Source organism: Benincasa hispida, chromosome 6, assembly GCF_027475165.1.
Source record: "Benincasa hispida cultivar pf3 chromosome 6, pf3_genome.v1.1, whole genome shotgun sequence".
Taxonomy (NCBI): Eukaryota; Viridiplantae; Streptophyta; class Magnoliopsida; order Cucurbitales; family Cucurbitaceae; genus Benincasa; species Benincasa hispida.
Genome location: NC_143483.1, coordinates 46772593 through 46796673, shown reverse-complemented (window position 1 = coordinate 46796673; position 24081 = coordinate 46772593). Strand labels below are relative to the sequence as shown.

The 24081-nt window shown below is 33.9% G+C and overlaps 3 protein-coding genes and 1 long non-coding RNA gene across 18 annotated transcripts; 3 read left to right on the top strand and 1 right to left on the bottom strand.

Annotated features, from left to right (window-relative positions):
- The first annotated feature begins 396 nt into the window (after nt 1-396).
- On the top strand, nt 397-5281 carry LOC120079664 (calmodulin-binding protein 60 B-like). 15 transcript variants are annotated; one of them, XM_039033956.2, is made up of 10 exons: nt 397-691; nt 1178-1253; nt 1488-1567; nt 1661-1715; nt 2336-2385; nt 2658-3148; nt 3298-3458; nt 3608-3715; nt 3918-4074; nt 4592-5281. In XM_039033956.2, exons 3-10 carry the CDS (start codon nt 1557-1559, stop codon nt 4885-4887), a joined length of 1329 nt encoding a protein of 442 aa, XP_038889884.2. In that variant the 5' UTR covers nt 397-691; nt 1178-1253; nt 1488-1556; the 3' UTR covers nt 4888-5281. The 15 variants fall into 15 exon arrangements, with proteins under 15 accessions (XP_038889884.2, XP_038889888.2, XP_090170701.1 ...); XM_039033959.2 differs by having other exon boundaries at nt 437-691; nt 1181-1253; XM_090314577.1 differs by having other exon boundaries at nt 437-691; nt 1491-1567; nt 2661-3148.
- Nucleotides 5282-6603: 1322 nt separating this feature from the next.
- On the top strand, nt 6604-10802 carry LOC120079666 (Chaperone DnaJ-domain superfamily protein). The gene is made up of 5 exons (XM_039033961.2): nt 6604-7043; nt 7165-7252; nt 7384-7454; nt 9864-9920; nt 10395-10802. The coding sequence occupies exons 1-5, from the start codon at nt 6933-6935 to the stop codon at nt 10551-10553; spliced, it is 486 nt and encodes a 161-aa protein (XP_038889889.1). The 5' UTR covers nt 6604-6932; the 3' UTR covers nt 10554-10802.
- Nucleotides 10803-17723: 6921 nt separating this feature from the next.
- LOC150035715 (uncharacterized) lies at nt 17724-18167 on the top strand. The gene has a single exon (XM_090314407.1). It carries the CDS (start codon nt 17724-17726, stop codon nt 18165-18167), a length of 444 nt encoding a protein of 147 aa, XP_090170533.1.
- A 4054-nt stretch (nt 18168-22221) lies between these two features.
- On the bottom strand, nt 22222-23796 carry LOC120079382 (uncharacterized). Its single transcript, XR_005482228.2, has 2 exons — nt 23415-23796; nt 22222-23179 (listed from the first exon to the last, which is right to left on the bottom strand). It is a non-coding gene; the product is annotated as an uncharacterized LOC120079382 (long non-coding RNA).
- Nucleotides 23797-24081: the final 285 nt, after the last annotated feature.

The following is a 24081-nucleotide window of genomic DNA, read 5'->3' as shown; positions in this document are numbered from 1 at the left end:
AACTAAACATCAATACAATTCTCGTGGAGAATAGAGGACATCCAATCGGAGAAATAAGTCTCCTAGTGGACTTTATACATTTCTTGAACAGAAAAAAATAATTGAAAGCATTGTAAGCAAGAGAGTGAGCTGCAAAATTTAAACTAAGATTATTTATGGTATTTGAATTTTTGGAAATATACAAAGAAATACATAGAGGAGAAATGAAGTAGTAATTCATTTAAAATTAAGGGCAATTGGTAGTACTTCGGATCTTAAAAATGTTCTAAAAACAAAAGTAAGTTTGATAGAAATTTGTGGATACATAGTTGAGATAATATGTGGATAAATATCGAATAAACTACAAATTAGAGGACCTAAATTATATATATATGAAAATAGCCTAAATTATATTTTAAACATTATTTAAAGAAAAAGTTACGTAGCGAGTATTTTTGAATTGGCTTCTTCCATGTGGGTTTTAGAACTGAACAAGAGAGATAGAGATGGAGCCGCCGACGCCGACCGAGAGAGGAGACAGAGCCGATAATGGCGAAAGAGAGATCTGCATCTTCCTGGAAAAAGAATGGTTTCAAATTTCTCTACGAAATAACAGATCGTCAAATTTGCAAAAAGTTCTACGTACGATCGGCTCATTGACTCAATAAATTCATAATTTCGGTGGTCAGACCACACAGTGCGGAAAATTCAAGTAAAGTAACTCTTCACACCAATCATTTCCTATCCATTTCCCCGAAATAAACCCTAATCATCTTGATTTCATTATGATATCTTTTCCCCATTTTTACAGTTTAATGTAATTGTTTAATTGAATGTGGGGACAATGAGATCAGTTTTGTCCATTTCATGTAATTTTTTGTCTCGATTTCAAACATCTTTATGTTTCTTCTGTCTCTGTTCGTCGTTTTCATGTGGGTCGTGTCGTTCTCGAGGAAAATAGTTTACCCATCCATGTTCTGAGTATGGGTTTTTCAATTGACTGAATTTTCCCAGAAGTTTGAAGGTAATTTCAGCTACTTGAAGTTTAGAGGCTGAACTTTTCTCTGTAACTTCTGTGTTTCTTCTCGATCAATCGGCCATGTTCGTTTATTTCTCTTCCAAAATCCATTCCCCAGTCATTGTCAGATAAGAACACGTAAAGGGTAGTGGTTGATATTTTATTTGAATTGTTTTTCAGTAGACAAAGGACAGGGCAGTTTATTTAGTTATCCAAAGCTAGAGAATTTCTGCCAACTTTCCATGACAAAATCTAGGTAATGTCAGGCTCCCTCTAGAAAATGATGCTTGCTGATCTTAACATTTATTCTATTATATAAGATTGACTTCAACTATTAACGCGTTTCTTCAGTAGTTTAATGGAAGCTTCCTTCTCCCTTCTGAAATCAATTCATTGTCAATGGCCATTTCGTTATAAATATTTATCTTGAGAGTAATTCGTTAGAGATTGTGATTATTTTGAGTTTATTTCTCGGTATTTGATGGTACAGAAGAGGCCTTTTCATGTCTACCATGGTGGTGAATTTGGAACTTCGAATCAAGAGCCAAAACGAATCAATATGTTCCAGACGTGAGTATATATAGTTAGTACAAGAACATTGATTTTCTGTACATCGATCCATTTTTTTTTTCTTACGTGTGTTTTTCATTTGTGTTTCTGCAGAGCTGTTGGGGAGGATAACCTGTTTGCTTGTCTCGAACCTCTGATTCGGAAAGTGGTAAGACGAGTCTCTTATGTTTGGTTATAACAAAATTGAATAAGATTACATTTGATTTTAGAATTTACTTTGACAACCTTGTTTCTTTTTAGCTTTGCCTTTTTAAGTTAGCAATTAAAATTGTAGTCGTTGTAGATAAAAGGAAAGTACTGTGGTGCCTTGATGGAAGCCACAATTTTTTATTTCTCTATTTGGCTATAAATCCCTGTGTTTTTTTTCTCTATTTTATTTTTCATCTCCCTTCAAGAAGGATCCAATGCAGTTTTAAAGAGTTTCCAAAAGACCCTTGAGCATTTGATAGTGTAGGAAGTTGCACCAAGTTATGGGCCACCTAGTCTCCAACACCACTTCTAAGTTTAAATTTCAAATTGCGGATAAGTATTAAATAGCTAAACAAGGATAAATATATGGAGATGTGGCTAAGAATGTCATTCTAAAATGTTCAGATAAGCTGCAGCCATAGTTAGTGAGCAAACCTTTGGTTTCGTTCTTCTTCTTCTTCTTTCTTTTCTTTTATTACTCATATTTATTTTTCTTTTTAGAGGAGGAAACATGGGCCGCAAAACTTTGATTTCAAACATTTGATATTCTATTCTTTGTTCTCTGTGTGTGCTTATTAGGTAAGAGAAGAGACAGAAGGTGCCATTGCCAAATTTTTCCCCTCATCTTGGTAGGTTCTTTACATCTTTACACAATCATTGCTCTATTTTTCCCATCAAACTCTTGTGAACTGTCTCTCCTCCTTTTAATGCTTTTATTCTCTAAGTTTGTCTGCCATCAAATTCAGGATCGCTTTTTTGATTATTTGTCAATACAAATGGTTTATCAATTAGTAAAATCTGTTCATTGACCTGCATTTTAATGCATGATAATTCACCAATCATTATATCTGTCCTCTCGCCCTGTGCTCCAACTGATCTTAGCTTCCTTTTGGTTCTCCAGCAGCTCAGTCAGTGAATCTGAAACGACAGAAGGATATAGTGTGCAGCTTCTGTTTGAAAGCAAACTGCCTGACCAGATATTTACAAACAGTCAGCTGAAAGCTGAGTGTGGCAGACCATTGAAAATTCAGCTATACGATGCCAATTCCAAAACTATTGTAAAATATGGTCCACTATCATCGGCGAAGGTGGATATTGTTGTCATTCATGGACTATTTTCCAGTGATAGAGAGGATTGGACTGAGGAGAAGTTCAATGCCAAAATTTTAAGTGAAAGAGAAGGTAAAAGACCTTTATTGGCAGGACCCCAGAGTATCGTCTTGAAAAATGGGGTTGGATTAATTAGTGATCTTAGCATAACTGATAATTCCAGCTGGATACCGAACAAGAAGTTCATATTGGGAGCTAGAATTTCACAAAAAAATTCTGGAGAACAAAGAGTTAAGCCAGCCATAAGCTATCCTTTTTCTGTCAAAGACAGCCGTGGAGAGGGTAAGTTGTGATTACTCAACATTTACAACGAACACCACTTCCTTCTTGTGCCTTGTTGACCTATGACTTTTTCTGGGTACCAGATTTTTATAAATCATAATTTTGTTTTAAGCTTAAAGCCTGTAACTGATTAATTAGTTACTTTTCAGGGTATACAAAGCATTATCCTCCAAGCTTGCACGATGAAGTATGGCGTTTGGAGAGAATACGAAAAGATGGTAAATTCCATGAGCAGCTTGCTTTGCACGGAATTGTCACCGTCAAAGACTTTCTCTTGTTGAATGGAACAAATCAACCCGAGTTGCGCCGTGTAAGATAATTTCTCTGGTCGTATTAACTATAGTTCTGCATCGTTTATGTTTAGTTGTTCTTTTTCATTTGTTTCCGTCATCCATCTGACCGATTCTAAAAAGAATAATCTCACGACTCACACTTTGTTTTTCAATGATGACATTATAGATACTTGACCGAATGTCAGATAAGACATGGCGCAAAGTTTTGGGTCATGCAAAAACTTGCATTATGGATGATTGCACGGTTTCTAGATGCCCAAATGGATGGAATGGGGTAATTATTCTGTTCAACTCCATCTGAAAATTTGTCATATTTCTGCGCATTAGTAAACTATGACTTCATTTTTTGTATTTAAGGAGAAAAGCAAACAAAAATGGAAAAAGGAATCATGGTCTTTATCAACTGAAAAATCATGCTTCACTCTTCTAATATGAATTTCTGATCTGGAACTTAGTAGCTGTCATGTTCATTGCAGGCATTGGTTGAAGATCTGAATAAGCCAATATATCTGAACAGATTTGATGGGCAAGCAACCCCTAAATTGTCATTGACCTACCAGCAAGCTGGTCCTTCGTCTATTTCTCCAAATCTAGGATTGCAACCTCTGGGACCTGGCATCGTACTTTCACAAGGTATAAAAACCGTTCATGAATGATATAATACAACATATTCTTTGTTCTTTCAACGTTTTTGATGATCTTCCTACCCTTCTTAAATAGAGCGTACAACCAAAGTAAATGTTTCTACGGAGATTTTACTACCTCTGATGTAAACATAGTAGTAGTCTGTGTTTTGATGCCTTCAGATTCACTTTTCTGAGGCAATTGATTTTTGGAAAGTAAATGATACCAAAAGGGGTAAAATGGCTTCTTTATCCAAGCGATTCTACATGCTTCTTTCCAACTAATATAGTCTGTGCTTGAACCATCGGTTTGATCTGGTTAGATCTGTAGTTTTTCGGCCTTTTAGCATGAAAAATTCCTCACTTTTAAGGTTCCCTTAGTTGCCTTATTTCGTTTCTTTCTTGTTTAAGGCACATGGTTGTCTCTGAGTGTAAACTATATTTTGAGTTCAAATATGTTCCTTTTCATGTCTTGTCCTATAGAATTTATAGTTCTCTAAAGAAAATCAATTCTATTTTCTGAGCAGAGAACCTGCAAATTCGTGCTCCAAATACTTACAACAGCGAAGAAGATGGAGCACAGCCATCGATTTTCCAAATCTATAACAATCCCACGGACCAAGCTTTTCCTCAAACACTGCAGCCTGATTACACTGTAGAAGAATGTACATTTCTACCACAATCTCCAGTTTACTTCACTCCAGCACCAACCGAGCATGGAAACCATTTGCTTCCTTCTTCGAGTTATGCAGCGGAGACTGGAGGGTGTGGCATTTTCCCTTATCTGGATCACGGGGCTGATATCTTAAATGGGGCAGATTAAGTTTCAAGCTGCTGTTTAGAGTATATCAGTTGAATCTTCAAACCAAAATGGCTAAGCCATTCTGATTCAGATACCGTCTTGCCATGCTCGATTCTAAAAGTGTCAAGCAACTTCATTTGTGGGTCTTAGTGTCAAGTTACTGCACACCCAAGGAGAAAAGTTTCTGCTAAATTTGCAGGTCCTTAATTTGTTTAAATTTGTTTTTTTCCCTTTTTGGTAGATACCTATTATGTGTTTTCCTGCAATATTTTTGCTTTCCCTTGGGGCCAATGTGTAGCAAATAGTCTTAGTAAAGAGTCTGCTTTCCTCATTTTATCTTTGTTTCAGCTGTGCAAGTTGTAATTGTTGCAACTTATAATCAATTAGAAAGGGAAATGTTTTTCTTTACAATAAACATGTCAAAGAATACAGGTTCCTACATCAGGCGGCCTTATAGGTCGAGGGATCGGATCACCATGCGGTGACACAACGACATTCTCGATTCAATTTATATAGCGTTATGGAGTACTATTGAGACAAATCAGATACGGCAACTGAAGGAAAAGAAACCAAGGTAACGAAATTATACACTTGGGGGAAAAAGATCTGAGCAAAGCATTGATTTGTAAGAAATAGTAGTTATTTCACGTCAATTCCCCATCTAAATATATTGGAAGAGAATAAATAATTTCAAAAAAGAATGAACTCAGATCTTCGTTCGTCTGGACGATTAGAGATTTCGTGAGGCGTCGAGTTGAGTTCTAAAGTTTGGAGTTAAAAAGCCTTTGTTTGAATGTAAAAGTTGTTTAGTTGGAGTTGGAAAGAGAGAGAGATAGAGGGAAAGATGGAGTTCTTCTATAAATGTGTATAATATTTCAATAGTGAACACTATAGAAATTGGTGGAGTTTGTTAGTTATGGTCAAACACCCCCTTACATTGCATTGGTAAAATACCTTTGACTTTATAAAAATAGGGATATTTAAGCGATTGAATTATATTTAGTTGGTGAATATGTTTCGTTTTTGTAAAGGAAAAGTTCATTGTATTGTTATCATATTTACTAAAAGCTATGTTGATGTGCATGTGTTAGGCTCACTTTGCACAAAGAATTGCACTGGTGTGGTGCGGTGCTGTGTTGCCCACACATCGATACTACATGAAAGTGATGCGTACCTCCATGGTTGATGGGGTTGCTGCATGTATGGCTCTTTCGCTATCACGTGCTTGAGGACTTGTTAGAGGTGGAGATATTGAGACAATCAAGTGTTATGGACACTTAGATTGGCTCGATGATTTTTCTTATTGTGGAACGAGTTCTAGGGCCAAGCTTGATATGTTCATTTCGTTGCTTGAAGATTTTTTTTTCCTCTTATGCTGATGTGGGTTTCAAGGGCTTCTCAGAGCTCATTTTTCCCTTTAGATCTAGACCTTAATTGAGGTTTAACCTACAACAAAGTTGAGCTGAATATTCTTATAATTGGTCTTCTATCCAAATAATTGAGATTTTAAAATTTATAAACATTACTTTTACCATAGATTTAAAAAATCAAAATAAAAATCTCCCTATTTGTTTACTCAATATTTTCTATTTTCCTAAAAGGGAATAAGAGTAAATTTGCAATTACCTCATTCTCATATCATAAGTCATTCCTAAGAGAGTGGCATCTCTAGTAAATAATGTAAATTCAAGTGGCAAATTGTTAGGGCTTAAAATATCTAGTCTAAAGTATTCGATTGCCATTGCCTGTGGAAGGGGAAAAAAATTATAGAAATAAAAAAAAAAAAAAAAAGAGAAATCTCTCGAACTTTCCTTGTACATATCATCTGCAAGATATTTTCATCTCTCTCTTTCTGTTTCTACCGTCAGCTCCCCCTTCCGTATAGACCACACGCCAATCGTTGAAAAACCCGACGCAACAGAGCCTCTTCTGCTTCTTCTTCCTCTGTTTTTCAACTCCACGGCGTTGCTATGGTGATCTGAAAATCGTTTTCTACTCCTTTTGTTTGGTGTGCTGGTTGTATTTCAAGATTCTCCGGCTTCTCTTCTTTCTGATTCCGTTTTTCCATGGATCGGGGAGGAGGATCCGACGGCGGAGCTTGCTATTACGCCATACTCGGTATTCGTAAGGATGCCTCCCTCTCTGATATCCGTACAGCCTATCGCAAGCTCGCTCTGGTATTGAATTTGAATTCCGTTTTCGATGTACTTGATCTTTCTTGTTTTGTTTGATTAGAGAGTGAATTTGTGAAATCTGAACTGTGTTTCTTGTTTTTTTTCATTTGTATTGTGGTAAAAGAAATGGCATCCGGACCGCTGGACGCGGAATCCGGCGGTGGCTGGAGAAGCTAAGCGGCAGTTTCAATTAGTACAAGAAGCGTATTCAGGTGAGATCATCGGTTCTTCCGACCCTAATCCCCGTCAATTTGGTAAACGCCGTTGAATTCCCCGTCAATGTTCATAGGAAATGGCACTAACGCGCGTTAGGTTGCTCCGTCTTCCTCCTCCTATCTCACAGTTCTCTCCGATCAGACGAAGAGGTCCGTTTACGACGCCGGGCTTTACGATCCGACGGAAGAAGACGATGAGGTTCGTGTAGTTTTTTTTTTTTTTTTTTTTTTTTTTTTTTTTTTTAAATTTTTTTTAAATTTTTTAAAATTATTTATTATTTAATTATTATTGCATTTTCCCCCCTTCTGCTTTTGCTATGGGTTTAGATATTTTTGGCATGCCATGATTGTATACACGAAAAGAAGACGTCGTCTCTATTAATATATATATATTTACTTTTTTTTTTACCCTTTCGCCGTTATGATCATTTATCATTTCTCATTGCGTTCAAAAGCTGTCATCCAATGGCGTTTTTAAAACTTCCCTTTTTTAACCTTCCTTCTTAAAATGGTTTTTGTGGAATTGTTTTCTATTTTATAAACGATTAATTTATTTAAAAAAAACTTCATATTTTCAATTTATTTTTAAAATGCCTCTATATACTTTCAAAAGTGAATACAAAAAAATTGGATAACTCTATCATCTTAGTTATCTTCACACGGTTTGAAGTCTTTATTTTTGTTTGAATTTGTAAAGGATTTATATTTGGGGTATTTTCAAATATAGAAAATGAGCTAAACTATTTACCCATAGCAAAATTTACCAAATTTGCTACATGGGTCCAATCTTATTTTTTAATATGTGTGTAGATAGTTTCATTTCTTTTCCATTTATAAGAATTTTTCTGGATAGTTTTTAAATGTTTACAAAAATATAGGGGTATTTTGTAAAAGGATGAGAAATATTGTTATAATTTAGCAATTTTAAAATATCCTTATTAAACGTTAGAATATTGTTTGAAGATTCAATTTATGTTCAGAAGTTATTTTACTCCAAGGTACTTTATAAAAAGCCAATGGTAGTATTGGTAGTTTTGGAATAAAGGTCAAAATTTAGAGGTATTTCTCACAATTTAGCTTTTCAAAATTAATTTTAAGTTTAAAAAAAATGAAGAAAGCTAGATTTACTATGAAACAAATTTTTAAAATACCGCATAAGATAATAACCAATGTGTGAGAAATGAGGGGATTATTTTTAAACAATAGGTCTTATTTGGTAATAATTTTATTTTTATTTTTATTTTTTAAAATTATGCCTATTTTACTTTTCATTTTCATTTTTAGCATGATTTCCATATTTCTAAATAGAGTGATTGAATTCTTAGTCATATTTTAAAAACAAAAATAAATTTTTTAAAGTTATTATTATTATTATTTTTTTAAATCATTGGTTAATGGTAGATAACCAATAAAGAAATTTGAAGGTAAAAGCAATTTCTATATGTTTAATTATCAAAAAAAAAAAAAAATGAAATAGTTATCAAATGAGATCTTTTAACTTTTATAATAGAAAATTTCTAGAATGGGTAAATTTTTGAAGGCCCGATTAGTGATTTCAAATTTTGTCTTGAACGGATGTATTGCCTTTCCAAAAAAACAAAACAAAATAGAAAGTGTTATTGTTTTAGCTTTTTTCTGTCTTCTATGCCTTCACATTTCTTTCTATTACCAGAGAGAGAGAGAAGCAAGAATTCTTAATTTAGAGTACTACTTGATAAGTACGTACTTTGGTTAAATAAACACAATAAGTACGTAATTCTTGTTATTTTTAAAAAAATTAAATTTTGTTTGGTAATCATTTAGAAAATTGTGTTTGCTTTTTTCCCTTTTTTTTAATCTTCTTTAAGATTTTTTTTTAAAGAAAAATCTTCTTTAAGAAAATATTAACCTAACTATAAGGAAATTTTTTTATTATATATAATTCAGAACTATATATTTGTGTTAAATGTAAATTCAGAAGATAGCTTGGATTTTAAAAAAGTTAGTAAAAAGTGGATAATGAAATAAAAAAAAATCGTTTGTCATCGAATAGAGTTATAACTTATAATTTCGGTCTTCAAATGAGAAAAATAAATACTTATGAATCAGTGTTTTTAAAAAAAAAAATTACAAAACTTATGGATCAGATTTTGTGAATCATATTTTCATTGGTATGTTTAATCTTTTTTTTAAGCATATGTTAATACATTGAATTGGTCGAGTTTAGAAATGGGCACTTTCGTTTTAGTCACTATAAAATACTTTAGTGGTCTAGTGTATGGAAATGATTTTAGTGAATTAAATTTTATGAACTTACAATTTCTATAATAATCTGCAAAAATCAAAAAGAAAAAAGAAAAAAGAACAAACAAATAAAAAACAAACTACTTTTGGAGTAGAAGGCATGTTTGGACTGAAAATTAATTTTGAATATTCTCACATCATTTCATATTTCAATTCGATTTTTGTTTGCAAATCTCAATGGTTCTTTTGTTATTATTATTACTTTGTCTGACTGTACATTGTTGAGAATTTCACAAATATTTTAAGAATTAATAATTCAAGTAAAAATATTTAATTTTCTATTTTTTGGGGGTAAAATGCGTCCTCTTTTCCGCTTGCGATGCAGGAATTTTGCGATTTCATGCAAGAGATGATCACAATGATGAACAACGTCAAACCGGAGGTAAAATCCTGACCGTCCAAATTCCCAGGCAATTAATCTCAGCCATTGATTGTCTTTAATCTTAGGTTAAAAATCTCGTAAAAGTAACAATTTAGCTCTCGAGTTTAATTTATAACAATTTAGTCTCTCTAGTAGAAATTAGTAGAAACTAGTGTTAATATTTTATATGATTCTTTTTTTTCATAAATAAATGAGAAATTTAATATTTTTATATGATAGAAAGTGTACATAAAATAATAAAAATTGACATCTAATTTTAATGAATTTTTATGTTAGAGACTAAATTGTCACAAGTTTGAAAATATGAGGATCAAATTGATATGTAATAAAGTTGAGGACTAAATTTACCCAAATGAAAAGTATAGTAATTAAATGTTACAAACCAATATTGATTAAATTATTACTTTTATGGAATTTTTAGTATTTTAACCTCGAATCTTACGAATATTTGGTATCCCCTTTCGGTTTCTCTAGGGTGACAGCTTCGAGGACCTACAGAGGATGTTTATAGAAATGGTCGGTTCAGATGGCGTGGGAATGTTAAACGTGAACGACAATCCAACGGCCTCGAAGCGGCCACGTCCCAACGGTTCCAGATCTAGCGCGGCTAAACGGAGTTCCTCTCGCTGCTAAAATCAAACGGCCCGTAACTTTAAGATCTTTTCATTCCTATTGGACAATGACGAAAATATTCTTAGCTGACGTGGAAATTTCCTTGGGGGTTCCGAAGGGTGGGTGACCTGGTAGGGTTTTTTAATTTAATGTAATTTAGTGCAAGTTGGAGGGGCTTTAAAGTCTTTTCATTGCTAGGGAATATTTTGGCTACTCTTTTTCTTTTTTAATTTTCTTTTATCAATAATAATTATATAAGTTCATTTTCTACTTGTACGGCATGTCTCATTTATGTGGAAAATGTGTTCTCTTGTTTTTCACAATGTTTTAATATCCATTTGGTCCTCTTTTTCTTTTCATTTTATGGGTTTTTTTTTTTTGTTTTGTTTTGTTTTTTTGTTTTTTGGAATTCTACTCAACGACTGATTTATTTAATCCCTAAAATATGGCTACAAATTCGTATTAAAAATTTTCATCCATAAAAAGTTTATGATAAAATATACAAAATAGAGATTATATCCCTACACTTTGAAAGTTGTATGGATTTAAATTTTAAACTAAGAATTGTATCAATTTAAATCTTAAATTTTTAGATTGCGTCAATTTCAATTTTCGTATCAATTTAAATTTTGAACTTTTATAAATGTATCAATTTTAACCATGAATTTTCATAAATATATCAATTTAAACCCTTTACTTTCATAAATATATCAAAATAAAATCTAATTAAGTTGATATAATTATAAAAGTTTGAGGTTTAGATTGATACGGAAAGACAATAGTTTTTAAAATGTATTTTCAATAACTTTTGTCAAATGTGTTTAAATAAAAACAAATTTAAAAAAAAAACTTTTTCTCAAGTTAGTCCAAACGAACCTTTAAATTAATGCAACTCCCAAAGATCAAAGTTTTATTTGATACAGTTATTAGTTTAGAGTCTAATTTGATACAACACCCAAAGTTCATGGGTATAAATTGATTTTGTCCAAAAGTAATATTTTAAAAATACAAGGACTAGAATAATCTTTTGAAGTATGAGGATTAAAGTATACGGAAGTTGAAAATATGTAAACCAAAATAAAACTTTTAAAAATAGAGAAGCACCTAAAAATTATTATTCTTGATTTTTCGAATAAAGTATTATATTTTTAATTTCCATATTAATTATTTGAAAAAAATATCTTTTTGGTTCACAAATTTTCATTTTTGGTCTCTAATGTTTTAAATTTGTTATTTTAGTGTCCTCCTATTAATAAAATAATTAAATTTAATCTTAAAATTGTAATTGTGATGTGTCGTGATGACTTAGAAAAAAGTATATATTTTTAATTATTTTTCCTCTTCTCTCTTCTCTCTTCTCTTCCTCTTCTTTCTCCCTCCTCTGAGTCTCCCTTTCCATCATTTCCTTTTTTTTTTTTTCTCTATCGTTTTTCAGCAACGTTCCCTTCCATATACGAACTGTTGTGCCATTTTTATTTAAAATTCATCTCTCTACAATCTCAGCACTTCTCTTTAACATTAATTTTGTGAGGCATGGATGTAGCTCTGAAACTGCTCTCTAATTTATAAGATTATGTTACTCTCTTTCTTTCAAATTTCTTGAGAAAGTCTTCGTGATTGTGTGTAATTCCCATCTTCTCATGTGAAAGAAGGATAGAATCTCCAAGCCAATTTCTCTTAGACAACTTTGGAGCGAAAAATAAAGGGAAAAGGAATCTGGGAGAGAGTGAAAAACAAGCTTAAAACTCTAAAAATCCTTCTGAGCAAGGTTAATGTGAATGAAAGCTTGTAGAGCTAAAACAAAATGCTAGTGTTAGATGATTAAGCCAGGGATGGAGCTAAAATAACGATCTAAGTTTTTGTAGTTGAAGGGAAATATTGCATTTGTCTAGAGATGAAAAAGATGGAGAGAGACTAAAAGGGAGGAGAAAACCAGACTTCATAGCTCACAGGGAAGATGAGAAGAGGGAGGAAGAGGAGGGAATGAAGAGAGAGAAAAAGAGATAGGATTAGGGGTGTTCAAAAAAGCCGATGATCCGAAAAAACCGATCAACTCAATCTAACCCATGTGATTTGGGTTGGGTTATCAACTCATTTGGGTTGGGTTGAATTTAAATAAATGAAATTTTTATAGATGGTGTTGGTTCATCGGTTCACCTAATATAATCCAAACTAACCCGAATTTATTATTAACTTTAAAATATATTTTTTATTAGTTATAACACAATTATTTATACATATATTTGTTTTGATTTTATTTAATTCAAATAATTTATTATTTAACAACTCCTAAAAATAGTTTCTTTACATTTTAGAAAGAAAATTTTCATTATATAAATTGAAATTGAGTTATTAATCTTAATTTAATTTATGAAAATAAAATTAGATTTTTACATATTTACGTTTTGCTTCTTTTTATAACAAAATCTTAAATAAATGACCCGATTAACCCGAACCAACCTAACCCAAATATTTTATGATTGGGTTGGGTTGGGTTCATTTTTTAATAAAAGTTATTTGGATTGAAAAAATTTACAACCCGAACAATTGGGTTGGTTCTAAAAAGTTTTTTCAACCGAACCTAAACCTATGAACACAGGAAAAATAATTATATATATATTTTCAAGTCATCTTCACACATCAACATTCAGTCAATTTTATGATTAAATTTAGTGAATTTATTAGTACAAGACTTTTTAAACCTATTCTAAAAAATTTATGGATTAAAATGACCATTTTGAAATATTAAAGACTAAATGTACTTATTCTAGAATAGGGTGTTTATTTCTATTTCCCTTGGGGGTGGGGGGAGGGGGTGCATTTTGGACGTTCAGCTATCAAAAAGGGAACAAAATAAGTATGTCCTTTAGAAATCTACTGTCCTATGTGACTAATGTTGAATTAGAATAATAAATATGGGATCTCCACAATGTGCAGTTTTTTTAAGAACATCTCTACACCTTTTGGTACTGTATCAATTAAAATTAGGTAGATTTCTTTAGTTAAATCAAGATTGAGAGCTTAGAGAGATAGCATACCGAAAGTATCACATCCCTCTTCCAGATTCCTTTTAAACCTAGAAGAAGATGTGAAGATATTAAATATCACCCCTCTTGACAACATTTAACATCCAACTCTCCAACTCAATATGTATTTAACCCTGAACAGCTTAAGTATGTTCATTCATCACATTTAATAACCATCCTTTAACGTACTCCCTAACTCCCTGATTTCCTTATTTTGTCCAGACTCATATCCAACAAGTTAATCAAGGTATATACATATACATACTATAAAAAAGAATTAAGTACATCATAAACATTAACACAACTACACAACCACCCCACTATTAAAAGTCTCATGCTCCTAAAACCATGTACATCTAGTCATAACTCTGTACTGTATCAAAATCGAGACTCCACATATGAGCACCTACAATGTAGGAGGAAACTATCATTGTAAAGCAGTGGCAACTCAGCTTGGTCTCGGGACTTCATTGCTACTTAGGGGGAGAAAAACATAAAACATTGAAAACATGAGCTAAAGCCCAGTGAGTGGTAGTTTAATATAAACATAAACTTTTTCTTTCCAAAACATATGATAAATCATTGAAAAAGTATATAAGATTCATTAATAGCTCAAACTCGTATTACTTATGAAGAAACGATGAAGTTCCGCTGCGGAAGGGGGGATCATTCCCAATTTTTAATTTTACACAGAACAAAATTTACAGAAGCAAAGATTGTGCAAAACATAAAAAATTTACAACATGCAAGGAAGAATGAAAAATAGACTTAGGGTTTCAAGAAAGACTTACCCTTGAAGAAATCAAAAGCTTCTTCACGAAATCCTCTTCTCCACGAACAATCTCGAACCCTCAAATCAAGAACTGACAAAGAGGATACCACCACACTTGTTTCCTCTATATTCTCCTTAGGGCAGGGTGAGAATATCAGGAGTGTGTGGGTTTTGAAAAAATTTGGAAATAGGGGTTGAAATTTTGAGAGAGAATTTGCTTAGAGGAAAAGCAGAATCAAACACCTTCCTTCTCTGTGAAGAAGAAGATGATAAAGATGATTCTCAGCTCAAATTACTCTCCAACACACGTCTGTCTAACAAGAGAAAAGAGGGGAGGGAGTTATAACTCCCCTCAAAATTAAATTCAAATTTTATTTTTTAACAAAAATAATAAAATTTATATATATTTATATGATAACTAATTTATCATATAATATATACATTAAACCATATGTTATATCGTATATAACATATAACCTATAGTTTTTATATTGTCTCAAAGACAATATAACCTACCATTTTTATTTTTGTAAACCCTGAACCCTAATTTTCCTACTTGTGTATGTTCACTACTGAGACCAGTATGGTGAGTAGGTTAGTGTGAGAATTAATGTTTAATTATTGGGAAAAGAGTGAAGAGTTAGAAGAAAAGTTTAAGTTTGGAAACTTGACTCTTGGGTGAAGCTAGAAATTGGCTAAGTGTTGTAGCTCATATGTTGGATTTGTGCTAGGCGTTGGAGTTGAGCCATGGGCGTTGGTCTTACTTATTTGTTGAGGTTAGTTGGTCTCTTAAGGGAGCCAAGTGTGGCCGAGTGAGGAGAAGTCATGCGTTGGTTGTGCACGCCAAGAGGAGCCGTGTGGAGGGCAAGCAACCCTATGCATGGACAAGGCATACGACAACCAAGTCTTGAGAGGTTAGTATACGTGCGGTAGGATTGGGTGTATGCGAGCGTGGGCACTGGGCATTGGAGCATTGCGCATGGACGATCGCATAGCTGCTTGCGGCACTAGATGATGAGCTAGACGATAGCGCTACACATAAGTGTAAGCGCTAGACGATGGGCATGGTGCGTTAGACGATGGATGTAAGCACTACACGATGAGGGAGAGCATGAGCACAAGACTATGAGCAACAACAAGGGCTATGCGATGGGCGCAAAGCTAGACAATTGAGGCGTTGAGTCCATGCGGACTAGTCTAGGTGTTGAGCGTAAGACGCTGACTACTTAATGTGCGTTAGAGCTATGTGCTGGTGTATGGCTGGCTGTGCATTGGTCAAACTTGGCATGCAATGAGTAGAGCTTGCGTGGGTCAGGCTTTGCAAAGGTGAAAGAGCTGAATGTGCAATGATGTTTGAAGCCGAGAGGAGGACAAGGCACAAATTACATGCATTAGAATAGGTTTGCGTGAGAACTAAGGTGTGTGTTGAACCTAGTTAGAGGCATGCATTGTTAGTAGGTGAAGTAATCAGTCTTAAACCACCGATTAAGGGGCATCAGCTATGCTAAGTATTAGCTTTAGGACTTCAATCAAACCAAGTATTTTGATGATAACAAACTCATATTTTTTATACTAATATTTTCAGTGTTTCAGAGTCACTTCTTGTAGAGCTCAGAAAGATGATTCCAACGCAATTTGAATCGCTCAAATCGGAATGCAAATGAGAAAGTTATAAACACAAGAAGATTGGAAAGGAAATCCAACGTGGCAGTGACACGTAGCACCTTGCTGACGTGGTATCTGACATGGCGGCTGACGTGGCACACAAACAGTCAATATTGATGACGTGGTAGCTGACCTGTCAGATGACATAGCGCTCCAACCGATCACTTTTTGCTGACGTGGCGATGACGTGGCACATGATGTGGTAGTGATGTGGCGACCGTGGACGAATGAGATAATGACAAATGGCGATCACCCAGCTTCACGCGCGAACGCGCGCGTGCGCCGCACGTGCCTATGGTTTCTTCACAAAATATGGCGCGTGACGCTCAATCTCCTCCCCTGTGCGCGTGGTGCTCATATCATCCGACTATTTTTTATTTTCGTTTTTATTTTCTTATTTTTTTTAATTTCCTGATCCAATTTTCTCCAAATTCTCACCAAATTTTAGCCTTTTCAAATTTGATTTCCTTCCTAAATTTTCATCCTTCAAATCCTTTTTATTCTCCAAATCTCAATAATTCCAATCTTTCAAAATTCCTTTTCAAATTTTTTTTATTCTCCAAATCTCAATAATTCCAATATTTCAAAATTTCTTTTCAAATCCTTTCATTTTCTATTTTTATTCAATCTCCACTCTTCATTTGCAATCATATCCAATGGCCAAAATTTATCCTCCTCGCCTATAAATTCGACTTGATTTTACTCTTCATGGACACACCAAAAAGCTATCAAGTCTTTAGCTCTCAATTCTCTCTACTCTCAAATTCTTGTCCTCCTTGCTCCTAAATTGGCCTAGAGTTATTTTTGTGAGTTTTTTTTCTGAGTGCTCAACTTATGTATTTAGCCTTCAAGAGGTAATATTGTGAGGTTTTCTTTTAATTTTTGAGAATTGTATTAAGGTGTGGGTACACCTTGGGTTGTGAGAAAAAGAAATTGGTTTGATCCTTAACCAGTAAAAAGGATCTTGGATTTCTCTTTAGCCCAGGAAAAAGAGGGTCGTGTGTCGGTTTGGTCCTCACCTGCAAGAGGATCACTTAGTGAAATACCCAAGAAGGAGTTTTGGAGGGTGGAGTAGGCAATTTGCCGAACCACTAAAATTCCCGGTGTTTTCTCTTCCTCTCTTTTCTTTCTTGTTTTCAAATTTTTTGCTTCTTGTCTTAGTTATTTTTTTAATCTTTCCAAATTGCATGATTTAATTTTTAGTGTGTTATTTAAATTTATCCTTGATTAAATTGTCTTTAAATTTGAAGTCATCATAACTTGCATGATTTAAGTTTTGTCTTGCATAAATTTTCTTTAATCAAATTAGTGGGTTAACTTTATTGAGCATTATTTGAAGATAAAATTATTTTATAAAAAAAAAGGGTAATCAACCCTATTCACCACTCTAGTGTTGCCTTTAGATCCTACAATTTGAAGATAAGTTTTGTCTTATATTTTTTTTCTTGATTTTAGATTCTGTTTTTTTTAATCTTATTAAATCTGGAATTTTTCTAATTTTTGCAAAAAGTTTGGAAAATTAAGTTTTAAAAGCGGTTTTCATTAGAATTTTTATGTCTTGAAAATTGGTTATTAAAACCGTATTTTTTTTCTCTACTTCTTAATCTTTGAAATCTTTTTGATTAAAATCTAAATTTTGGAAAAGTATTTCTCTTTACAAAAATATTTAAAAATATATATATAAATTATATTCTCTTCCTCTTTCGAAAAACTTAATTGTTCGAGCTTATGGAAACTACTGGAATAAATGGAAAAGAGTTTAATGATGAAGATAAAAATAAGTTTTCTATTAATGCTAAAGCCATGAACTGTCTGTTTTGTGCTTTATGTCCTGATGAGTTTAATCGAGTCTCTGCATGTAATTCTGCTAAAGAAATTTGGGATATGCTTGAAGTAACTCATGAAGGAACTAATCAAGTTAAAGAGTCAAAGATTAGCATGTTAGTTCATAATTATGAATTGTTTAAAATGGATGCAAATGAAACTATATCTGAAATGTTTACTAAGTTCACGAATATTGTTAATGTTTTGAAGGGATTAGGAAAATCTTATACCACCTCTGAAAATGTGAGAAAAATTCTTAGATCATTGTCTAAGAGTTGGGAAGCTAAGGTGACGGCAATCCAAAAAGCAAAAGGCCTCTCAAAACTTCCACCGAAGAAGCTTGCTTGATCTCTCATGACACATGAGATAATCATGAAGGCCAATGTGGAATAAGATGTCAAAAAGAAGAAGAGTCTAGCATTAAAGTTCACTCAAGTTCAAGAGGACTCTGAAACTGAAGCTGAACTAAATGATGAGGAGTTTGCTTACTTGACCAAGAAGTTCAAAAAGCATTTTAGGAAAATGAACTTCTCAAAGAAAGTCAACAATCAAGAAGGCAAAGGAGAAAAGAGCAACAGAGATACAATCATCTGTTATGAATACAAAAAGCCTGGACACGTGAAGTGGGACTGTCCTCAAAGAAAAGCCATTTCAAAGAAGAGCAGGAGGGCCATGAAAGCTACTTGGGACGAAAGCGAGGAAAAAGTAGCAAATCTGTGCGTTATGGCTTTTGGAGAGGACGACGACGACGATGAGTGGATGTTCAAAACATATGATTGGGGACCACACAAAATTCACATACCTAGAAAAGAAAGATGGAGGATACGTTACCTTCGGTGACAATAAAAAGGGTAAGATTGTTGACAAAGGTAATATTAATAACGGTTCAAATTTTCTTATTGAAAATATTTTGTTGGTTGATGGTTTAAAGCATAATTTATTAAGTAATAGTCAATTATGTGATAAAGGATATAGAGTAATTTTTAGTGATAAAAATTGTACAATAGAAAATGCATGTGATGGAAAAGTTCTATTTGTAGAAAATAGAGATAAAAATGTTTATACTATTGATCTATTAGATTGTCCTATAGTAGAAAATAAATGTTTATCTGCATTGCATGAAGATTCGTGGTTATGACATAGAAGGTTAGGATTGACACCATTGTTAGAAGCATATCAACCTTTAAGAAGTAGCTCTAAAGTTGTGAATGACTAAGTATTTATAATGTTTTTAAAGAAACCATGATTTTAAAAAAAATTATTCTCATGCTAGCTATTTTACAAAGTAGTTTTCCAAGCAAACTATGAGTTTATATTTTCAAACACATGCCAGGTAAGGAAGTATGTTGTAAAACTATTTATGTGTGTTTAAATGCACAAAGCATGCGTTAGAGCCGTTAAAGACACGTTTCTATGCGTTTAGCTTTACATGCTTTAAAGAGTAAGTCTTAGTATGACTAATGTTACTTCAAGCTCGATACTGAAGGACATTGAGAAGGTATCCGAGCAGCTCAATACTGAAGGACACTAAGAAGATATCTGAGCAATAGTACTAAGGTATGACGGTACTTAGTTATAACCACGTGCACTTAGGTAGTTTGATGTCAGAGATTGAGCAAAAGGGTTCTCTCTTGACAAAGGAATTGACATTGGGATTTAACTATAGCAGGGTTATTCTCAACTAAGGACCAATTTAATGTTTTATGATGAAAATAACTTTACATGTTTAATGCTTGGAAAGTTTATATTTCAGTACAAGGTTACTGTAAAGTTTACATTTCAGTACAATGTTATTGTAAAGACTTATGTTTCAGTATGATCTCTTTATTGAGACTTATGCATGAGAACCAGATTTCTTTCTTAAGTCACTCATTGGGCTAGAAACTCACTCCGTTTTTTAAATGTTTTCTTTCCCCAGGTAGCGGTCAAATCCACCAAAGATAGCTCTGCATCTGCTCTACCATTTAAAGTCAAGAGTTTTAGTAACCCGTCAACTAGGTGGTTACTATAAATATTTGTACACATGTTGTAGTTGTTTCATGTAGGGACTAGGTCTTAGGAGTTGGGACTTATGAGAAGTGTTGTAATCTCTATAAATATTTATTTGGCTTTAGTGGCAGCTGCTATGTTTGAGATTTCATGTTATTATCATATATTTAAAAAGAGTTAGTATATGACTGTTGCAGCCATGTCTCTTTCTAGGCTAAGAGAGTAGTCTGGGGATGTGACAATTTTTCTCATGCGTGCATAGAATTTAATATAAATTACATTTATACTAAATTTAATTGTATGAATCTCATCTATATAATTAATATTTAAAAAGATTCAAATATTTATTTCCTCTCAAATAAACTTTATATTATAATGTATCAAATACATTATATTAATTATATCATATGTAATTAAGTTAAACTAATTATATCATATATAATTAATTCTCTCAATTAATTTGAACAATTCAAATTAATCCAAAATTGATTCTCAAATGGTACTTGAATACCATTTGAGAATACCATTAATTCTCTCAATAAACTTGTTGAGCTACAGAAGAGACCTTATAGACCTGTAGAAGCTCCAATGGTACTTGAATAATTAACTAAATCCTTTAATTAAATTATTCAATATCCATTAACTGTCGATCACTTCACTAAAGACCGGTAGTTGCACTTTTCGTACTATAAATATATTTCTGTGTTCATTGGATATAACCAGTCAACGATACAATGACCCTTCACAAATTGCTCGTTGAGACAAAATTACCATTTTTTCCTTGTAGTTAAATCTAACTCCTTAAGTACCACTGATCTCTCTAATGAATAATTAATCATAGTCCAACGATGACCAAACTCCTATGGGGCCAAGAGATGGTGTGATGCCACATTGTTTAAGCCCTGGAGTCAGCTCTTAAGGGATCAATTTATCTACCTACCCAAACATTAGGGAATGAGTGAATTAGTCAGCTCTTAAGGGATCAATTTATCTACCTACCCAGACATTAGGGAATGAGTGAATTTCGTCTTGTGTAGCTGTATTCCCAACTCCCCAATCAAACAAATCCACAAAAGGTAGACTTATTGAGTTGGCGATCTGGCCACTATCACCCGTATAAATCAAATGACAGCCTTCATGGGCAGAAATTCACAACTCACTCAGGATTCAGGTCATGTCACCTATGGTCATCATGGTGAAATGTAAGTGTCTATTATTAACAGTGTTATATAATGAGACTAGTCATTTCGCGGTCCGGTCTTAAACAAACTTCTTTTGTATAAAATACCCCCGCTCACATGTCTTCTCATATTTTATTAAATAAATAAAATTACTTTTACATTACAATTACAAACTACAAGACCAACGAGATTTAGGACATCAACCTTAACAATCTTCCACTTGTCCTAAAGCTAGTGGGGTGTACATCATAAAAGTCATACTAATATACAAGTACACAAAACAGTAAACTAGGGCATAATACGCGTCCACTACAATATCTCCCACTTGTCCTAAATTAGATGTGACCAGTCTCATAAACCCATACTCTGCAAATGACCCTCAAACACTCTAGCCAAAGGGCCTTTGTAAATGGATCGACAACTTTGTGCTTCGAAGCTATCTGTATGACGATCACATCCCCTTGATACACAATCGCTCAGATGAGATGATACTTCAGCTCTAGCTTCATGCGCTTGTGACTTTTAGGCTCTTAGGAATTAGCCACAACACTACTATTATCACAATAAAGGGTAATAGGCTTAAACATGTCTGGAACCACTTCTAGATCAGTTAGGAATTTTCTGAGCCACATAACTTCCTTAATAGCTTCACAAGCCGCTACATACTCAGCCTCCATAGTGGAGTCAGCAATGCACCCGTGCTTGGTACTCCTCAGACTACTGCTCCTTCATCAAGAGTGAACACTAATCCTGATGTAGATTTCCTAGAATCCTTATCAATCTGAAAATCAGATTTCATGTATCCTGTAAGGATCAGATCATTAGAACCATACACGAGCATATAGTCCCTCATTCTCTGTAGATGCTTGAGGATATTCTTAACGGCGGTTCAGTGATTAAATCCTGGATTAGACTGATATCTGCTGACTATCCCCACTGCATAACAGATGTCAAGTCTAGTACATAACATCACGTTCATCAGACTACCAACAGCTGATGTATAAGGGATCCGTTTCATTTCCTCAACCTCTTGAGGTGTCTTACTATAACACCCCGATTTATTTTGTAGTTAAACTTTAATTTATTTTATAATTAAGCTTTAATTTATGTTGGACTACTTGGATAAATCAGAATCTAGGATTTATGTAGTTGGCCAAAACCCCACTTCATAAATATTCACATTGATGAAAATAAAATAAAATAAAATAACATGATTTTGGACTCCTGAAGTGTATAAGAAACTATTCTGCCATTATTTCAAGATTTTAAATCGTTTGACTCGGGTACCCTTTAACATGAAGTAAATAATAAAAGAAAAATCACAAATAAAATAAAATAAAAACATGAGAAAACATAAATGTTCAAATGCGGAAGCGAATCTAGTTCCTTTGGCATTATCACGGATTCCTCTTGTCAGTCGCTACCTGAAAACAAATAAAGATAAAGGTTGAGTATAAAATACTCAGTAAGTGATCCCATTACCAGGATAAGGCTATGCATCCACGAGCAGAGAATGATGGCCCGTGGCTCAAACAACTACATCGGTCTTAGATGATGAAAAGAAACCAAAGGATGTATTGTCTTGCCTTGACTTGCATGTCTAGTGGCCTGATGGCACACCGTCAAAACATGAAAAAGTAACATGAACGTGAACTTGTTGATTTACGCATGTCTAGCGGCCTGTAGGCACCGTCAAACATGAAAAAAATAACATGAACGTGAACCTGTCGACTCACATATATCTAGCAGTCCGTAGGCACACCGTCAAATATGAAAAAATAACATGAACGCGAACCTGTCGATTCACGCATGTCTAGCGGCCCATAGGCACACCATCAAACATGGAAAAATAACATGAACGTGTGAACCAGACGATTCACGCATGTCTAGCACCCGTAAGCATACCGTCAAACATGAAAGTAGACCCGTCGGTTCTCTAAAATAAAGCATGCGTCAAGGCGAAATGGTAACTGCCCTATCGATCTAATCATGCATCACATACATAATTTCAGTACTGATTAGAAATTCAAACATGCTCTTAATACTCATAAATGTCATGCAACAAGTATATCACAACGACAAAATCATGCTTCTAGAGTCCATTAATTAACTTTATAAATCTAATCTAGTACCACTTACCTCAACTTGGTCACAATCCTTAATAACTCTTGGGTAAAACTCGAATCAGTCCTATGACATTAACCACAAGTTTAGTTTAGCAACTATGGCCTAAAAAGTGAGTCGGTCTAAGTCTAAAGGATAACCAACTACAACTTACACAAAACTTAACCAACTCCAAAAATAAAATTTAACCCAAAATCCCAAATCTTGAATCTAAGTTTCAAATCAAAGAAAGGTTACTAATTTAACCCAAAATCAAATGGGTGAATTACACTCCAAAAAATCCAAGGAAAATAAATCTTACCCAAGATTTTTCAAGATTCTCGCAAGAATCTGGGCAGTGGCGGCTAACGGCGCGGCTAGAGGATGGTGACTGGCAACGCACAACTGTGGAGAATGCTCTCGGGCTGGCGGCGGCGGCGGCTGGTCACTGATGGAGCTGACGGCTGGAGGAAGCGGTACGACTGGAGAGGGCAGTCGGCGACAGCTGGGGAGGCGTCAGCTGGGGTCAGCGGTTGTAGATCTAGAGCAGGAGGCGAGCGACTGGCTTCAACGGCGCTAGGGGCAGAGACGCGTGCTTGAAGAAGGAAAAAAAAACGAGAAGGAGGGTAGGGGGGAGACGTCCGCGCGGTTGAGGAAAGAGAGAAGAAAAGAAATTATATTTTCTTTCTCTTTCTTTTTTTTCTTTTTTTCCATTCCCACATGTATAAATATACTTAAAATCCTTTTCCTTTTCCTTTTCCTTTTTAAATTCCAAATTCCCCATTCCTCTTCCAAAAATACATACATACATACATATATATATATTCTTTTTAAAACTTCCAACAACAAATTTAATTAGCTCCATAGATAATCAAATCTTCAAATACAAGCTAAATTAAAACTTAAGTAATTTCGAATAATTTAAATTGTATTTTAACTTAGTCAAATACATAAATCTCGTATTCTGATTTATCCAAGTAATCCAACAT